At 47.4% G+C, this 13,756-nt stretch overlaps 3 protein-coding genes across 6 annotated transcripts; 2 read left to right on the plus strand and 1 right to left on the minus strand.

Moving 5' to 3' along the window:
- Window positions 1-516: 516 nt before the first annotated feature.
- LOC109735056 (glucan endo-1,3-beta-glucosidase 3) lies at window positions 517-4,397 on the plus strand. The gene is made up of 5 exons (XM_020294255.4): window positions 517-674; window positions 1,815-1,936; window positions 2,708-3,637; window positions 3,733-3,760; window positions 3,853-4,397. The coding sequence occupies exons 2-5, from the start codon at window positions 1,873-1,875 to the stop codon at window positions 4,250-4,252; spliced, it is 1,422 nt and encodes a 473-aa protein (XP_020149844.1). The 5' UTR covers window positions 517-674; window positions 1,815-1,872; the 3' UTR covers window positions 4,253-4,397.
- Window positions 2,391-7,988, minus strand: LOC109735057 (uncharacterized). 3 transcript variants are annotated; one of them, XM_040391748.3, is made up of 5 exons: window positions 6,396-7,988; window positions 6,206-6,281; window positions 4,671-6,077; window positions 4,411-4,585; window positions 2,391-4,257 (listed from the first exon to the last, which is right to left on the minus strand). In XM_040391748.3, exon 1 carries the CDS (start codon window positions 7,904-7,906, stop codon window positions 6,524-6,526), a length of 1,383 nt encoding a protein of 460 aa, XP_040247682.1. In that variant the 5' UTR covers window positions 7,907-7,988; the 3' UTR covers window positions 2,391-4,257; window positions 4,411-4,585; window positions 4,671-6,077; window positions 6,206-6,281; window positions 6,396-6,523. The 3 variants fall into 3 exon arrangements, with proteins under 3 accessions (XP_040247682.1, XP_040247684.1, XP_040247678.1); XM_040391750.3 differs by lacking the exon at window positions 4,671-6,077 and having other exon boundaries at window positions 2,598-4,257; window positions 4,411-4,635; window positions 6,396-7,958; XM_040391744.3 differs by having other exon boundaries at window positions 2,598-4,257; window positions 4,411-6,077; window positions 6,396-7,958.
- A 690-nt stretch (window positions 7,989-8,678) lies between these two features.
- LOC109735055 (uncharacterized) lies at window positions 8,679-12,727 on the plus strand. 2 transcript variants are annotated; one of them, XM_020294253.2, is made up of 3 exons: window positions 8,679-10,398; window positions 11,885-12,040; window positions 12,138-12,238. In XM_020294253.2, exons 1-2 carry the CDS (start codon window positions 8,706-8,708, stop codon window positions 11,890-11,892), a joined length of 1,701 nt encoding a protein of 566 aa, XP_020149842.1. In that variant the 5' UTR covers window positions 8,679-8,705; the 3' UTR covers window positions 11,893-12,040; window positions 12,138-12,238. The 2 variants fall into 2 exon arrangements, with proteins under 2 accessions (XP_020149842.1, XP_073356988.1); XM_073500887.1 differs by lacking the exon at window positions 8,679-10,398 and adding an exon at window positions 11,402-11,772 and having other exon boundaries at window positions 12,138-12,727.
- Window positions 12,728-13,756: the final 1,029 nt, after the last annotated feature.

Consider the following 13,756-nt stretch of genomic DNA (forward strand, 5'->3'; position numbering starts at 1 on the left):
GTGGCGAGTGCTTACGCTTTCCTCGCGTCAGCACTGCCGAGCTGAAGCAAACGCTTGGTCAAACTTACTGAAGTACAAGGCCTGTAAAAAAGAAACGTGCATCAAATAGCCGTGTCAGCCTTTCGTCGACACGCGCATGCAGCCACCCATACGTGCATGAAACAACATGCAAATCATACACGTTCCACGGACAAAATGACGGAGGACAACACATACACTGATACACACACACAAGCAGGAAAATCTCTCTCTCTCTCTCTCTCTCTCTCTCTCTCTCTCTCTCTCTCTCTCTCTCTCTCTCCTTTCGCCCTCCGCAGTGCAGCGAAAAAAAAAAGCCAGCCACACAGAAGTCGGCAAGCTAGCACTTTTCTCTCGCACGCAGCCGCGCCGTTGAGCCGCCACTCACAATCAGGTGTGTGTGTGTGTGTGTGTGTGTCTGCTTCTAGCGCACATGAGCGCGACTGTGATTACCTAGCTAGTGCGCATATAAAAAGGCCCTGAGGCCTCTCCCCGCTAGCCGCGGACTGCAGGCTCCAAGACACAGCAGGAGGATCCATCCATCCAGGGGTACGTCTAGTTAAGCCTTAAGCTCTTGTGTCGACACGATAGCAAGCTTTAGTTTCGTCCAGGAGAAGCACAAGCAAGCAAAGTCGAGCTTCTTGCGGCCACTTGAGGTATGTATGTATGGCCATCGTCGTCAGTTCTTTCTGCCACTGAACTTGCTCTTGTTAAATTCTCTAGCTAGCTAGTTCTCTACGTGCTCTCCTTTTACCCCTTGGCCTGGATGGATGGGTAAATGAAGTTGTGCCTTTGCCCCTTTTGATTCGAACACATACATCCATCCTTGTGTTGGTTCTGGGGTTATATCTATGTGGAAGGAACGTACGTATAATCTTTGTGTTTGACTGATTCCTCTTCCTCCTCTTTTAGTTATTAGTTTGGTCTTCTCACAAGTTCAACCAGTACAAATTACCTCATCGGCGTGTATGCTCACTTTGTTGCTACTTCCATTCAACCGCCCGCTTCCACATGCAGATATATAGAAAGATTACAATGCCCAGTTGCTGCTTTGTTTTGTACTAATATATGAACAACCACCCAAGCATGCATATGTAATTAAGCAGCAGGGTGTACCCAAAGCTTAACGTGCGGTGACATTTCTTCTTCCATGGAGCTATCATACCTCAGCTAGGAACAAAGATACAAAGAAGTTAGACCAGTGTTCGTGAAAACTGGAGCACACCTTGTTAGTTAGGAGCAAAATCCATTCCAGTCGCTATAGCTAAACTAGGTACGCCAACTCATCAAGTATAGTCACTTGTTAGGATACTAGTGTTAGGTGTCTCCGTTTACCCTCCAAACTGAACTGTGGACTATGCAAGCAAATCGTGGCCCTGTCAGATGTTGACACTGCCTTGGTTCAGTCGGTTGTTGATCAGTTGCTGTCACAAGAGTAGTGACCATACTGACCAAAGTGTCGTGGGAGCATATCCTGGTCCATGTTCTCCTCAATTAACTATTTTCTTCCTCGTTCCCGGTGGCGTCTCCTATTATAGGACAATAGTACAGTGTTGTTGGTGACCGGCCATCTGGATTCTGGAAGCACCATGCATGAGGCCCGCAGCATATGGTTATGCCCCATGTTTGCTGGAAAATGATAAGAACGGCACTATTCCAACCGATTCCAAATTTGCCGGCTTTCCTTCTAACTGGACTGGAATACTTATATCGACAAAATTGCAAAAAATAATAATAATCATTGTTTGTATGCATGGGCCTGGCTATTAACTCTGACATGCATGTGCGGCCTTCAGGGTTCCAGGAGGTGTACGTGTTTGCATCGTCGCTTCGCTCGCCGGAGAAAAGAAAAGAATGTCGCGCGGGAGATGGCAGGGATGCGTTTTTGTTCTCGTCCTTCTTCTCTTCAGCGCGTCAGGTATGTATGTGACCCTGTGATTAAGCCTATGCTCTGGTTTCAGTACAGCGAGGAGTTGAGCACTTCAGCTAGGTCAAGTGATACGTGTTACCCTACGCTTTCCCTGTTTCCATCTCCTTTTTTTTTTCAAGTTTTTTCAACTGTAGGGGTTTTGTAGCAACCCAACAGAATCCGTGACAGTACTGCCGGGTTCCACGTACGCTCGCTTTGCTTTCTGTCCCCGGCCAAAGGTTCGTTACTTAGCTCAGACATACATTCTTGTAAGAAGAGCATCGCAGGCAGAAAGAAAGTGTGCAGCAGTACAAAGGGGCTTTTAAGCTACGATGCTTGTGCGTTCCCTTTCCCGAATCTTATCTTGAGTTGAATTATCATATACAAGTATCGGTTGTGGCCGACCTCGATCGGGTCTAAGAAACTGAATGATGCGCCTACCTAACTGGTAGTCCCTCTGTAATTTAGTGATCCAAATGCTCTTATATTTCTTTACGGAGGGAATAGTATATCTTACATTCTTCATCAGCGTTTCTCTTTGACACATGTGAAGGCCGCCTTATTATCGCACGTTCCATACCTCCTTCAGTTATCCAAATAGCATTTGCCACTAAGCACTCAACAGACTGAACCCTGAAGCTAGCCATGCGTGGCTGTAATGCTGCAGCTAGCTAGAAAGAAGAAGCTCCGATCCAATGATGATGACGTGGTCAAACAAGAAATTTTCTTTGCTACACATTGACAACTGAACTCAACTTTACCTTCGTGCATGATGGACAGGCACTTCTCTGGGGGACAACACGATCGTCCCTTCAAATTCTCCGTCAGACTTCGCGAGAATCATCGTGCAGTCTAAGCAGACCAAGCGAGCGCAGGTGTGCGGCGGAGCCGACCACCGGCTGCTGCGGTCCCTCGCCAACACCGGCGCAGAGGTCATGGTCACCATCCCCAACTCACATCTGCAGCACCTCGCCGAGTTCCGGGACGAGGCCCGGCTCTGGGTGGCCGCCAATGTGGCGCCGTTCCTCCCGGCGACCATGATCACGCACGTCCTAGCGGGAGACGAAATCCTGTCGTCCGCCTCCCCCGGAGACGCCGCCTACTCGCTGGTCCCCGCCATGCGGAACCTCCACGCCGCCCTTGTCGCTGCCGGACTTGACGGCCACATCAGGGTGTCCACCGTGCTCTCCTCGGTGCCGCTCGCCCCGTCGTGGTCCCCCGGCGTCGCAGGGCACGTCCTGCGGTTCCTGTCGGAGACCGGCTCGCCGTTGTTCCTCAAGGCTCGCACGTCGGATGTCAGAGTCGACGACGTGTACGCCGCGATGCGGGCGCTGGGCTTCTCAGGCATCCCACTGATCGCGGCAGAGTCGGCGGAGCTCGCTCTCAGTGGCGCGCTGGTGTACCACAGCTACTTGTATGGCCGTCATCCCATGACCGCCGGTGGAGGTGGGAGGCGGTCGCTGGCGACGGGGACGTTCTGCGTGGCCTTGCAGAACGCGGACCCGACAGCGCTGCAGGCGGGCCTGAGCTGGGCGTGCGGGCAGGGGCAGGCCGACTGCTCGGCGGTGCAGCCCGGAGGGGCGTGCTACAAGCAGAACAACGTGGCGGCGCTGGCCTCCTACGCCTACAATGACTACTACCAGAAGAGCGCCAGCACCGGCGCCACCTGCTCCTTCAACGGCACCGCCACCACCACCGCCACCGATCCCAGTAAGCACCAACAAGAGCCATTTCGATGCACAAGCTTCTTGTCCTGTACCACCATGGATCGCCTCTGATTCTTTCATGTTAATTGCTCGTTGCAGGCTCAGGATCGTGCGTCTTCGCAGGAAGGTGAGCACTGGGCACCATTTCTCTTCTCGCGATACCTCAAATAGTCAGCGCATTGTACCAAATCTGACACGGTAGCAATTTCTTGCTTGCAGCACCATGGCAGGAGACTCCACCTCCAACTCGAGCGTGCCGAGCGCCAGCCCTCCGACGAGCCTGGGCGCCCCTCCGTCAGACGATCTCACTCCTCCGGTCAGCTCAAGCCCTCCGTCCGACTTCGGCCCCCCGGCAGCCGACACGGCACCTCCGACGAGCTTTGACGCTCCCGCAGGTGGCTTCGGACCACCGTCTGGCTTCAGTCCCCCGTCTGTGTTCGGCAGCCCGCCGTCGACGTTCGGCCCGCCCGGGAGCTTAACCGGGAGCGGGAGCTTCGGGCCGAGCGGCACCCTCGAGCCTTACGGCGTCGGGTGTCGCCACGTGGCCTCCTTGGCTGCCTCCACTCTTCTGTCCGCCATTGTTCTCGCGGTCCTTTGCGCGTCACCAGATCTGATGTAAATTCTCTGAGTATACAGAGCTAACGCTGTCGTTAGCATTACTATTGCATCTTATGTTCTTGGTCTTGTAGATGTCAGATTCAATGTTTAGGAATCGTATGTATATATATGATTTGCAGAGTATTTGGCATTGCACTTGAGAATAATCTGGGTACGTACCTGGGTAGTTAGCCTGACATGTTTTGGATTGGGAATAGTTTCAGTTCACTTGTGAAAGAAAAGTAGAAGGAGCTTCGGCGCGATGACTTTAGACATGCAACTTCTGAACCGACCAACCATTTCTCTTCCCGGATGAAGTCAACTTTCAGAGTTCAAACCGTGTCTCCAGCGTGCTCTGGATGGTCGGCAGCAACCGCATTGTTGAAACAAAAGTGTTATAAGGAGCTGAAAAGCAACAACCTAGTGATTAATAAACTTACTAGTTTACATCAGGATGATAGCTCCGAGCAAGTTTCCGATAGGCTGGAACAGGACATATTCTTAGAACCAACACAGAAAGAAAAAATTACAGGCGTGTCCAGAGTATTGCTTACCAACCTCATATTTCCATTAATACGAAATACTAAACAAGTGAAAGAATCAGCTAATGAGTTGATGAAAGTGACATTAAAAGCATTCATTTGAGTCCAAACAAAATGGCCCTAGAGGTCATGGCATACTTTGCACCAAAGACTAATGATCCAATTACATGCTAATGGTGCAGGATATTTATTTACCATTTACCAATGATACATACCTTAATGCAGTACTGATTTTATTTTACATGTCGATTGTATGACTAAAAGAGAATCAAAATTGGAAGTTGGAAATCAACTATGGAAAGTCTGCATATCCGATAATCACAAGAATTTATATGGGGAACAGCAGGATAAAAAAAAAAGGGGCAACCCGGTGCATGTAGCTCCCGCTTGCGCAGGGTCCGGGGATGGGTCCGACCACTTTGGGTCTATTGTACGCATCCTTTCCCTACATTTTTGCAAGAGGCTGTTTCCAAGACTTGAACCCGTGACCTCATGGTCACAAGGCAGCAGGATAACTAAGAAAAATGGTTTAAACTGGAGTGAAACAAAACTTGATCTGGTTCTATGCCAAACAAATACTCCCTGGTGTACTGTCAAAAACGCCATTATATTATGGGACGGAGGGAGAAGTTCCTTTTTTATGTGAGCAAGTGCTAGATTTTTATTCAACGGATGGAGGTTGTTGGACTACAGGCAGGAAAAAAAAAACTACTAGACATTAACCGGCGAACCTCCTTCCAAGCAGAAACTTCTTCCTAGATGTAGACAATCAGGGAGAAGAGTGCTCCCCTTGCCTGAAGACTCGTCTATTTCTTTCTAGCCATATCAACAAAAAAATCAGAAGCTTTGAGGTTTTCTGTCGTTCAGGAACTTGTGTTCAGGAAATCTGGCCCTAAAAAAACAACCTTCATGATGACACCTGGGTTTTCAAAGATAAACGGGAGAGACTGCCCAGTCCAGGCTCCGGCTGCGAACTACTGCTAACAGAGCTGATTCTGTGTGGCACAGAGCGCAGGAGATGGATGTGGTAAACATATACTCACTACTTTAGTTTCCAACTGAATACTTCAGTTTTGAAAGGCGTAGAAATTGACAAGATAGCCATAGAACTGTTGCACTTGTCAGTCTTCTCCCCAATATCTTCACTCTTTCTGGCATTTGCCAATTCTTGTAAATAACTCCCTTATTAATGTATAGCCACAAAATGTGTTATTTTAGCGGAAACCATCGTTGTGTCTTCTGCTAGCTTCTATACATATTTGTTCACATGGTGTTCATGTAGTGTAGAGAAACTGTATACAAATCCTGTGGAAATGCCAAAGGGTATTTAGAAGAGCACAATGTCACTTGTGATTCAATAACAGAGCAATATGTAAAAAAACAACATTATCTTCGTAAGCAATATCAGTATTCAGAGAATCTTAACTATATACCTTTTATAGGTTTTTTATAACCTTGTATGAAGTATTTTTATCGCCAATAAACTCTCATCTGCACACTACATCCACCCTGCATCAAATGCACATCTATTATTAATAATGAACTTAATCTCAATGTTTCATCTATCTTTGGTCCTGTCCTGCTGATCAATAACATTAACAGAACTTCAAGGTAAGAACTAACCTGAATTGCGTAGGAAAACCTGATAGGTAGCCTTGGCTAGCAATACAACATAGTGGACTTAGTAGATAAAACATCACAATCATACTTACAAAACAACAACCATGTTAATCAAGTATCCAGATATCCAGTCAAGTGAAGCTTAAATTATCCAGATGTTTCTCCATCATAAGCTCTGCAGGATCATTCAGCGCACTGGTGACAGCTTTCTCCCATGCAGTTGACTCCAAAGCGTTCACCTTTGCCAGACGGCACAACACTGACTCTAGCAACACTGCACCCCCTTCCCTCTCAGTTCCCTGAATGAACTTGGTCACACCATCCTTGCTTGGCGCAAAACCCTTAAAAACCATCTCATCCAAAACCTGATCTGCTTCATGAAACGCCCCAGCAACGCACATCCCATCAAAGAGCATTCTGTACGTCACCACATCCGGAGGGCATCCCCTTCTAGGCATATCCTCAACCAAGTCATTTGCATCCCGCCACCGCCCCAACTTGCACAACCCAGCAACCAACGTGTTATAACTCACTGCATCTGCCTTGCACCCGCTGTTCTGCATGTCATCAAGCACCGCGAATGCAGCATCTACATCACCCTCATCCTCACAGAAACCCGCGATCATTGCATTGTGCACCACTGTATCAGCCTGAATATCCCTTCCCTTCATCTCTTCCAGCAAGCCAACCACTTCCCCTTTCCGGCCACCCCTAAACAACGCCCTAACCAAGGTCGCGTAAATGGCGGAATCCAGCCCAAGATCTGCGCTCGCCACCATCTCCTCTTTGAGCCTGACCGCCTTGTCCACATCCCCCCTCTGACAGAGCCCCTTCATCAAACTGGCATACACATGAGCATTTGGCCTCACATTGTACTGCTTAGCCATGGCGTCCTTGACGCCGAACGCCTCCTCGAGCCGACCACAATCGCAAAACGCGGCAACCAGGGTGCCAAACGTGACGACAGTCGGGGCGATCTGCCGCTGCAGCATTTCGTCGAACAGGAGGCGGACGTGGTCGACCGAGCCACCAGACGCTCGCATGAGGATGTTGTAGGTGCACGCGTCCGGAGGGATGGCGGCGTCCCGGCAGACGGAGAGGATCTCGGCGAGGGGCGTGCCGCAGACGGCGAGGGCGTGAAGCAGCGCGTTGAGGGCGCGGGTGGTGCGGGGGCCGGGGAAGGCGGGGTGGGCGAAGGCGCGGCGGGCGGCGGCGGGGAGGCGGGCGCGGCCGTAGGCGGAAATGACGCAGCGGAGCAGGGGCTCGCGAGGCTGGAGGGGGGAGGCGCGGAGGCTGGAGAGGAGGGACTCCATGGCCGGGAACCGGCGCGCGGCGGCGAGCTTGGAGATGATGAGGTCGTAGCAGCGAAGGGAGTAGCGGAACGGGGTGGAGACAGGGGTGGTCGGCGGGCTGAGGAAGAGGCGGAGTGCGGCGCAGGGGTCGCGCTCGCGGCGGAGCGCGGCGGCGAGGTGGTACGACGAGAACTTGGTCCCGGCCATGGCGGCGTTCGGCATCGCGTCTCCCGAACTGGTAAGGAATTTTCAAGGGGCTATTGGCCTGGTCAGAAACACAAGTTTTTCAACACGACGGCCGGATATTCAATTTGGCTCCTGCGTGTGGGAAATGGATTTTACAAAATTTGAAAAAAAAAATTAGATATGCTCATTGTCACACCCAGATGGTACATGCGAATTTGCAGGTGGAAAATTTAAGCATTTTGACATGTAAAAAAAACAAATCAAATGCCAAATGTTACCTCGAAAATTTAAGCACATTTACCACACTAATATGAACACCTAAAAAAATTCTAAAGTTTAACTTTTTTACTATTTATTTTGATTTTACTGTTCATCAGGGAGCATATGACAAAATTCCGTGTCCGACGGCGCGCACCTATGTTATTCCGTCTTTTCATCGTGTATTTAAAAATGTGTATGATTTATTAAACAAATATTCATCACATATTATAAAATGCTCCTATATTTCAAAAATATATGCAGTGAGTGTTAAAAATGGTCATCACATATTAAAAATATGTTCACTGTTTATTTTCAACAAAAAATCCATCATATAAATTCAACTTTTATGGTGTATTAAAAAATTATTACTCCCTTCGTCCCATAATGTAAAACGTTTTCTGACATATACTTAATATTGATATCAGGCCCATAAAAGTGAACGGGAGAAAAGAGTAATAAGCATCAAAATAAGATCACATATTTAAAACATGTTTGTATAATTTAAAATTCACACATTTTAAAATTATTATCATAAAATAATCCACCTGGTTTTGGAGCACCTCAGTCTGGTCAGATGGGCAATGGTGCTTCGGGTAGTCATCAGTATTCCGGAACTAGTAATAATCCACCTAATCAGCAAGGGCAGGGGCATGCTCATTCCGGCTTCAATTCAAATCAACCCGGTGCTAGCATTGGGCCTGCAAGTGCCGGGAACGACGGATCACAGCTGACATGCTACAAATGCGAGAATCCCGGTCATGCCGGTAAGGACTGTCAGACAGTGTTATTTTGCGCAAACTGCGCCAAGTATTCGCATCCCTCGCGCGAATGCTCCTTCCTGTCACGACCTAAACCCGTTGCCAGCTTGGTTGGTAGTGCCGCTGACGGTTTGCAGATGTTCTCGGCAAGGACCGGAAAGAAGCTGGAGCCGGATGAAAACAGGGACGCCATAGCTATTGTTACTGTGAAGAACGCAAACCTGACTGTATCACAGCTTGTTAACTCTTTGAGCATGATGTTCCAGTGGGGGGAATGGGAGTGGATGGCTAGACCTTACATCAGAGATAGCTTTCTGGTCAAATTCCCTTCCGTGGAAAAAATCGATGAAATGAAGGGTTTCGATTCCTTTCGTCTGATTGCAACGTCAGCTGACATCAAAGTGGTAGACAGATGGACTAACTCTTCAGCTGCAGCTTTCAAACTGTATGTCTGCTGGGTTAGAATAACAGGGGTTCCCGAGACACTGGAGCACTACCGGGGTTTTTGTGAAGCCGGTTCTCTCATTGGTTCTGTTTTAGAATTGGATATGGAGCTCTATGGGCAATCTGGAGTTCTCAGGCCTAAGATTGGAGTCATGGATCCTAGGAAAATACCCTCTAGTGCTCCTCTGAATGAAAGTGGTTTTATCTTCAACATACACTTTGAGCTGGAAGACATAGTGGAGGAGGGTGGTATCCTGGTTAGCCATCCTAGTGGTCCTGAATCATCTCATAACATTACAGAGAAAAGACCGAGAGAGCAAAGTAACAGAGAGGATGCGGGGTGTAGCAAGTCTTCCAAGCATGTTACTGGGGCTGGCAAGTCGGATAAAGGGAACACTACAGTTTCAGCAGAGGATGTGATTCCGAGTCAATATGAACTTGATAAGAACCTGGTTGCTGAAAATGAGGTGAGGCAAAAATTACTTGACAAAAAGCGGGATGCTAAAAGATCTCTCTCTGGTGTGGAGCAAGTTAATGCTGAGTTTGCTAATAGCGCTGCTATGTTGGAGGATTTCACAGAAGTGTCTGACAGCCAAAAGGGAGAAGAGTTTGATTGCACTCAAGACGCAGATGATTTTGCTAGGAGGCTTGGGAGTAGCACTCAAAAAGTTAAAGAAATCAATGCCAATGTTGAGAGTGAGATGATTGCGGAGGAAAATGAGAATCTGCTATTGGCGCAAGATAAGGAAAATAGGAGCCCTTCTCTCGTTAGCTCCACTCAGGCCACGACCGCTCCCGGGAGAGAAGTGAGTCAGAAGCATGTTCCCTTCTCTGACAAAGCTGGCGTATGTTTCCAATACCCCTTGCAAGACCTTTGTGATGCCGATGCAGTCAAAAAACAGAAAATGAGGGAGGCTGAAGCGAGAGTTCAGAGAGCAAAAGACAAGGCGGCGCTTGATGAAGCTGCTAGGAGAAGGAGTGATAAGCATAAGAATAAAGATGAGGGGCAGACTATGGACAAGGCTACTGAGATGGTAAAGAAGAAGAATCTGGAAATGGCACCAGGTACTAATACTCCTACTATTTTAAATACAATGCCTGGTTTCATTTCACATATCACACAATGTATTGGTGTTAGATGTAATGCAACAAATGTTACATAATTGCTCTATTCTTATGGCGGGCAACAGATGTTAGATGTAATGCAACAAATAGACAGACTTTGCTAAACTGTTTAAACCTATTTATAAACATGTTATTTTACAATAATACGTCATCCTCAAAATTGCAAGGAAACATCATTGTTGGCTACTGATGCAAGCAAAAGTATATTTCACGAAGTAGTTGTTAATTGGTGCGAGCTGTTAGCAATTGTCTCTCCCCATCATCCTCCTCCAAAAAAGCCACTAATATAACACTGTTAGGGAAACTTCTCAATGCATTGTTGAGTTTACCTACTACTGTTGCATTCTTTGCACTATTCTATACCTATGTAAAGCAGCGCACCCAGTGCAGTTGTGTGGTCCTGCTGTTTTTCTTTCTCCAACCGAACTAATGGCCATACATTCTCGATTTATTTCTTTTATCCAATGCTTGTGTGTGCAGGACATATTGTTTCGGATACACTCCCTAATGCCAATGTGTGAAGCTGCTCGTGCTGCTTGCCTATCTCACACCTTATTACATTCCTGGAGATATCATTCCAGTCTCATCTTTAGTAAGGATACAATTGGCTTGAAAGAAAGTGCGAGTGGAGAGAAGATCAACCACAAGATTGACTGCATTCTCAGGAAACACAAAGGCAGCTTGAAAACATTTAGGCTTGACTACATCAAAATGAATGCCCCCGTTGAATTTAGTTATTTTGACAGTTGGCTTAGTATTGCTCTTAAGCCTGGGTTTGAAGAACTCACCTTCGTGTTGTTTGAAAAAAATTCTGAAACAAAGGGAAAATTCAACTTCCCATGCGCGCTTTTATCTGACGGGGTTGGAAACTCACTTCGGTACCTTACCCTTCGTGCTTGTGTCCTCCATCCCACAATTGAATTGGGACCCTTGAGAAGCCTGACAAGCCTGTGCCTGTGTCGTGTGAGCATTACATGGAATGAGTTAGAGCGCCTTCTTTCCAACTCTCTCGCTTTGGAGCTATTAGATGTTAATAGTTGCGCTGAGATTAAATGTCTGTAGTTATCTTCTGCCCTGCAGCGGCTCAGCAGGCTTAGTATCTTACCATGCGAGAGATTGGGAGTGATAGAAAGCAAAGCTCCAAATCTCTCTAGTTTTTACCTTGTAGGAGGCAGGTTAGACTTCTCACTTGTTGAAACATTGCAAATGAAGGAGCTACACTTAGTACAAAGCAATCTTATCTATGATGCCCGTGCCAAGCTGCCACCCATTCTGCCAAATATTGAAACTCTTGCCATAGAATCACAACATGAGGTATATATTCTCTACAAGATAATGTGTTGTAGGCTAGAGATATACATATTATATTCGTCATATTTGTGGTGTATAGTGTCTCTGATACATGAAATTTTGTGTGTGCATGCAGGTGGTTGATGCACCAATGCTGCGTACCAAATTCCTCTACCTTAAGCACCTGACCATTGTTTTTAGATTAGGACCAAACGGTGCCCGGGCATATGACTATTTTTCTCTGGTTTCTTTCCTGAATGCTTCCCCTTCCCTGGAGACTTTGACATTAGATGTAAGGCAGTGGTGCCGTTCTTTTATTTCGTCCTGCGAAGGCATTGGATCAGTCTGGGTCTAGTTAACTGAATCATATTATCCTTATTTGTTGTCAGGTGAGTCAGCGACGTATGGTGCATGAATCGATTTTTGTGGATTCTCAGCTGAGGCACATGCCTGAACACCGCCATGGCTGTCTCAAGAGTGTGAAGATCTGTGGTTTCAGCTCTGCGAAGTGCTTGATTGAACTGGCATGTTATATCCTCAAGAACGTGGTGTCACTCAAGTGCCTTACACTGGACACCCTTTATGGGCAGAGGTGTGATGATGAAGGCGATTATGATTGGTGTATTCCCATGCCGGATAGCGTTCTCGTGGAAACCCCTAGGGCGCTCTCGGCTATCAGAACGTACATTGAGAATAAAGTTCCATCTGGAGTTAAGTTGACTGTCATGGAGCTTTGCAGCCAGTGCCCTGCTAGAGGACTACGGCGGGTATTATCACAGTCGAGCAATATGGTGCGGTTTCCACTTTGTTTGTTTGTTGAACTATTTATGGCTGTGGCTCAGTGTAGTGTACCAAATTTTTAATCTACTCTTGGACGAACCATGCTTTTTTCCCCTGAAGTATCAGACATGTTCAATGTTCAGTTTTTGTAGTGTGGCATGTTGATCCGTGTTTTTCGTCCAATGTTGAAATATTCAGTTGCAAGGTCACGAGGATTATAAAAGAAAGTGTACTTTTAAGTTTTCACCCCAACATGTATCACAGTGGAGCAATAAGAGCATCTCCAGCCGTCGTCCCCAGGTCGCCCCTAGGCGCCGATATCGGCCCATTTTTGGCGCAAATGTGGCCGCTTTTCGGCCCACTTTCAGCGAAAAATGGTTCGATATCGGCGCGAATCGGCCCATATTCAGCATGGTTCGGCGTGAATTCTGAACATAAGTAATTTTTCTATCACATAGTTCATCACAGAAAACCAATAGAAATCAAATAGTTCAATAGATAGTTCAACAACAAATAGTTCAACAAATAAAAACTCATATTTAATCACACGTCGAGCTAGGCGTCACCCTTGATCCTCCATAGGTGCTCCACCAGATCCTCCTGCAGTTGTTGATGCACCTGTGGGTCTCGGATCTCCTGACGCATACTGAGGTAGGCAGTCCAGGTTGCCGGTAGCTGGTGATCAACTTGAGTAAGAGGACCCTGCCTGTAGTATGGTTCAGTGTCAAACACTGGCTCTTCCCGCTCGCTCTCAATGATCATATTGTGCAAGATGACACAGCAAGTCGTGATCTCCCACATTTGATCTTTCGACCATGTCTGAGCAGGGTACCGGACAACAACAAATCGAGATTGGAGCACACCAAATGCCCGCTCGACATCCTTCCTGCAGGCCTCCTTAACCTTGGCAAAGTGGGACTTTTTGCCTCCTGGCACAACGTTTGAGATAGTCTTCACAAATGTAGACCATCTCGGATAGATGCCATCAGCTAGGTAGTACCCCTTGTTGTAGTGCTGCCCATTGACCTCGAAATTCACTGTAGGAGAATGACCTTCAACAAGCTTGGCAAAGACAGGGGAGCACTGTAGCACGTTGATGTCATTGTGAGTTCCTGGCATACCAAAGAAGGAGTGCCAAATCCAGAGGTCCTGTGTGGCCACCGCCTCAAGTACCACACTGCAACCGCCTTTGGCGCCTTCGAACATCCCCTGTCAAGCAAATGGGCAG

This window comes from Aegilops tauschii, chromosome 6 (assembly GCF_002575655.3).
Source record: "Aegilops tauschii subsp. strangulata cultivar AL8/78 chromosome 6, Aet v6.0, whole genome shotgun sequence".
NCBI lineage: Eukaryota > Viridiplantae > Streptophyta > Magnoliopsida > Poales > Poaceae > Aegilops > Aegilops tauschii.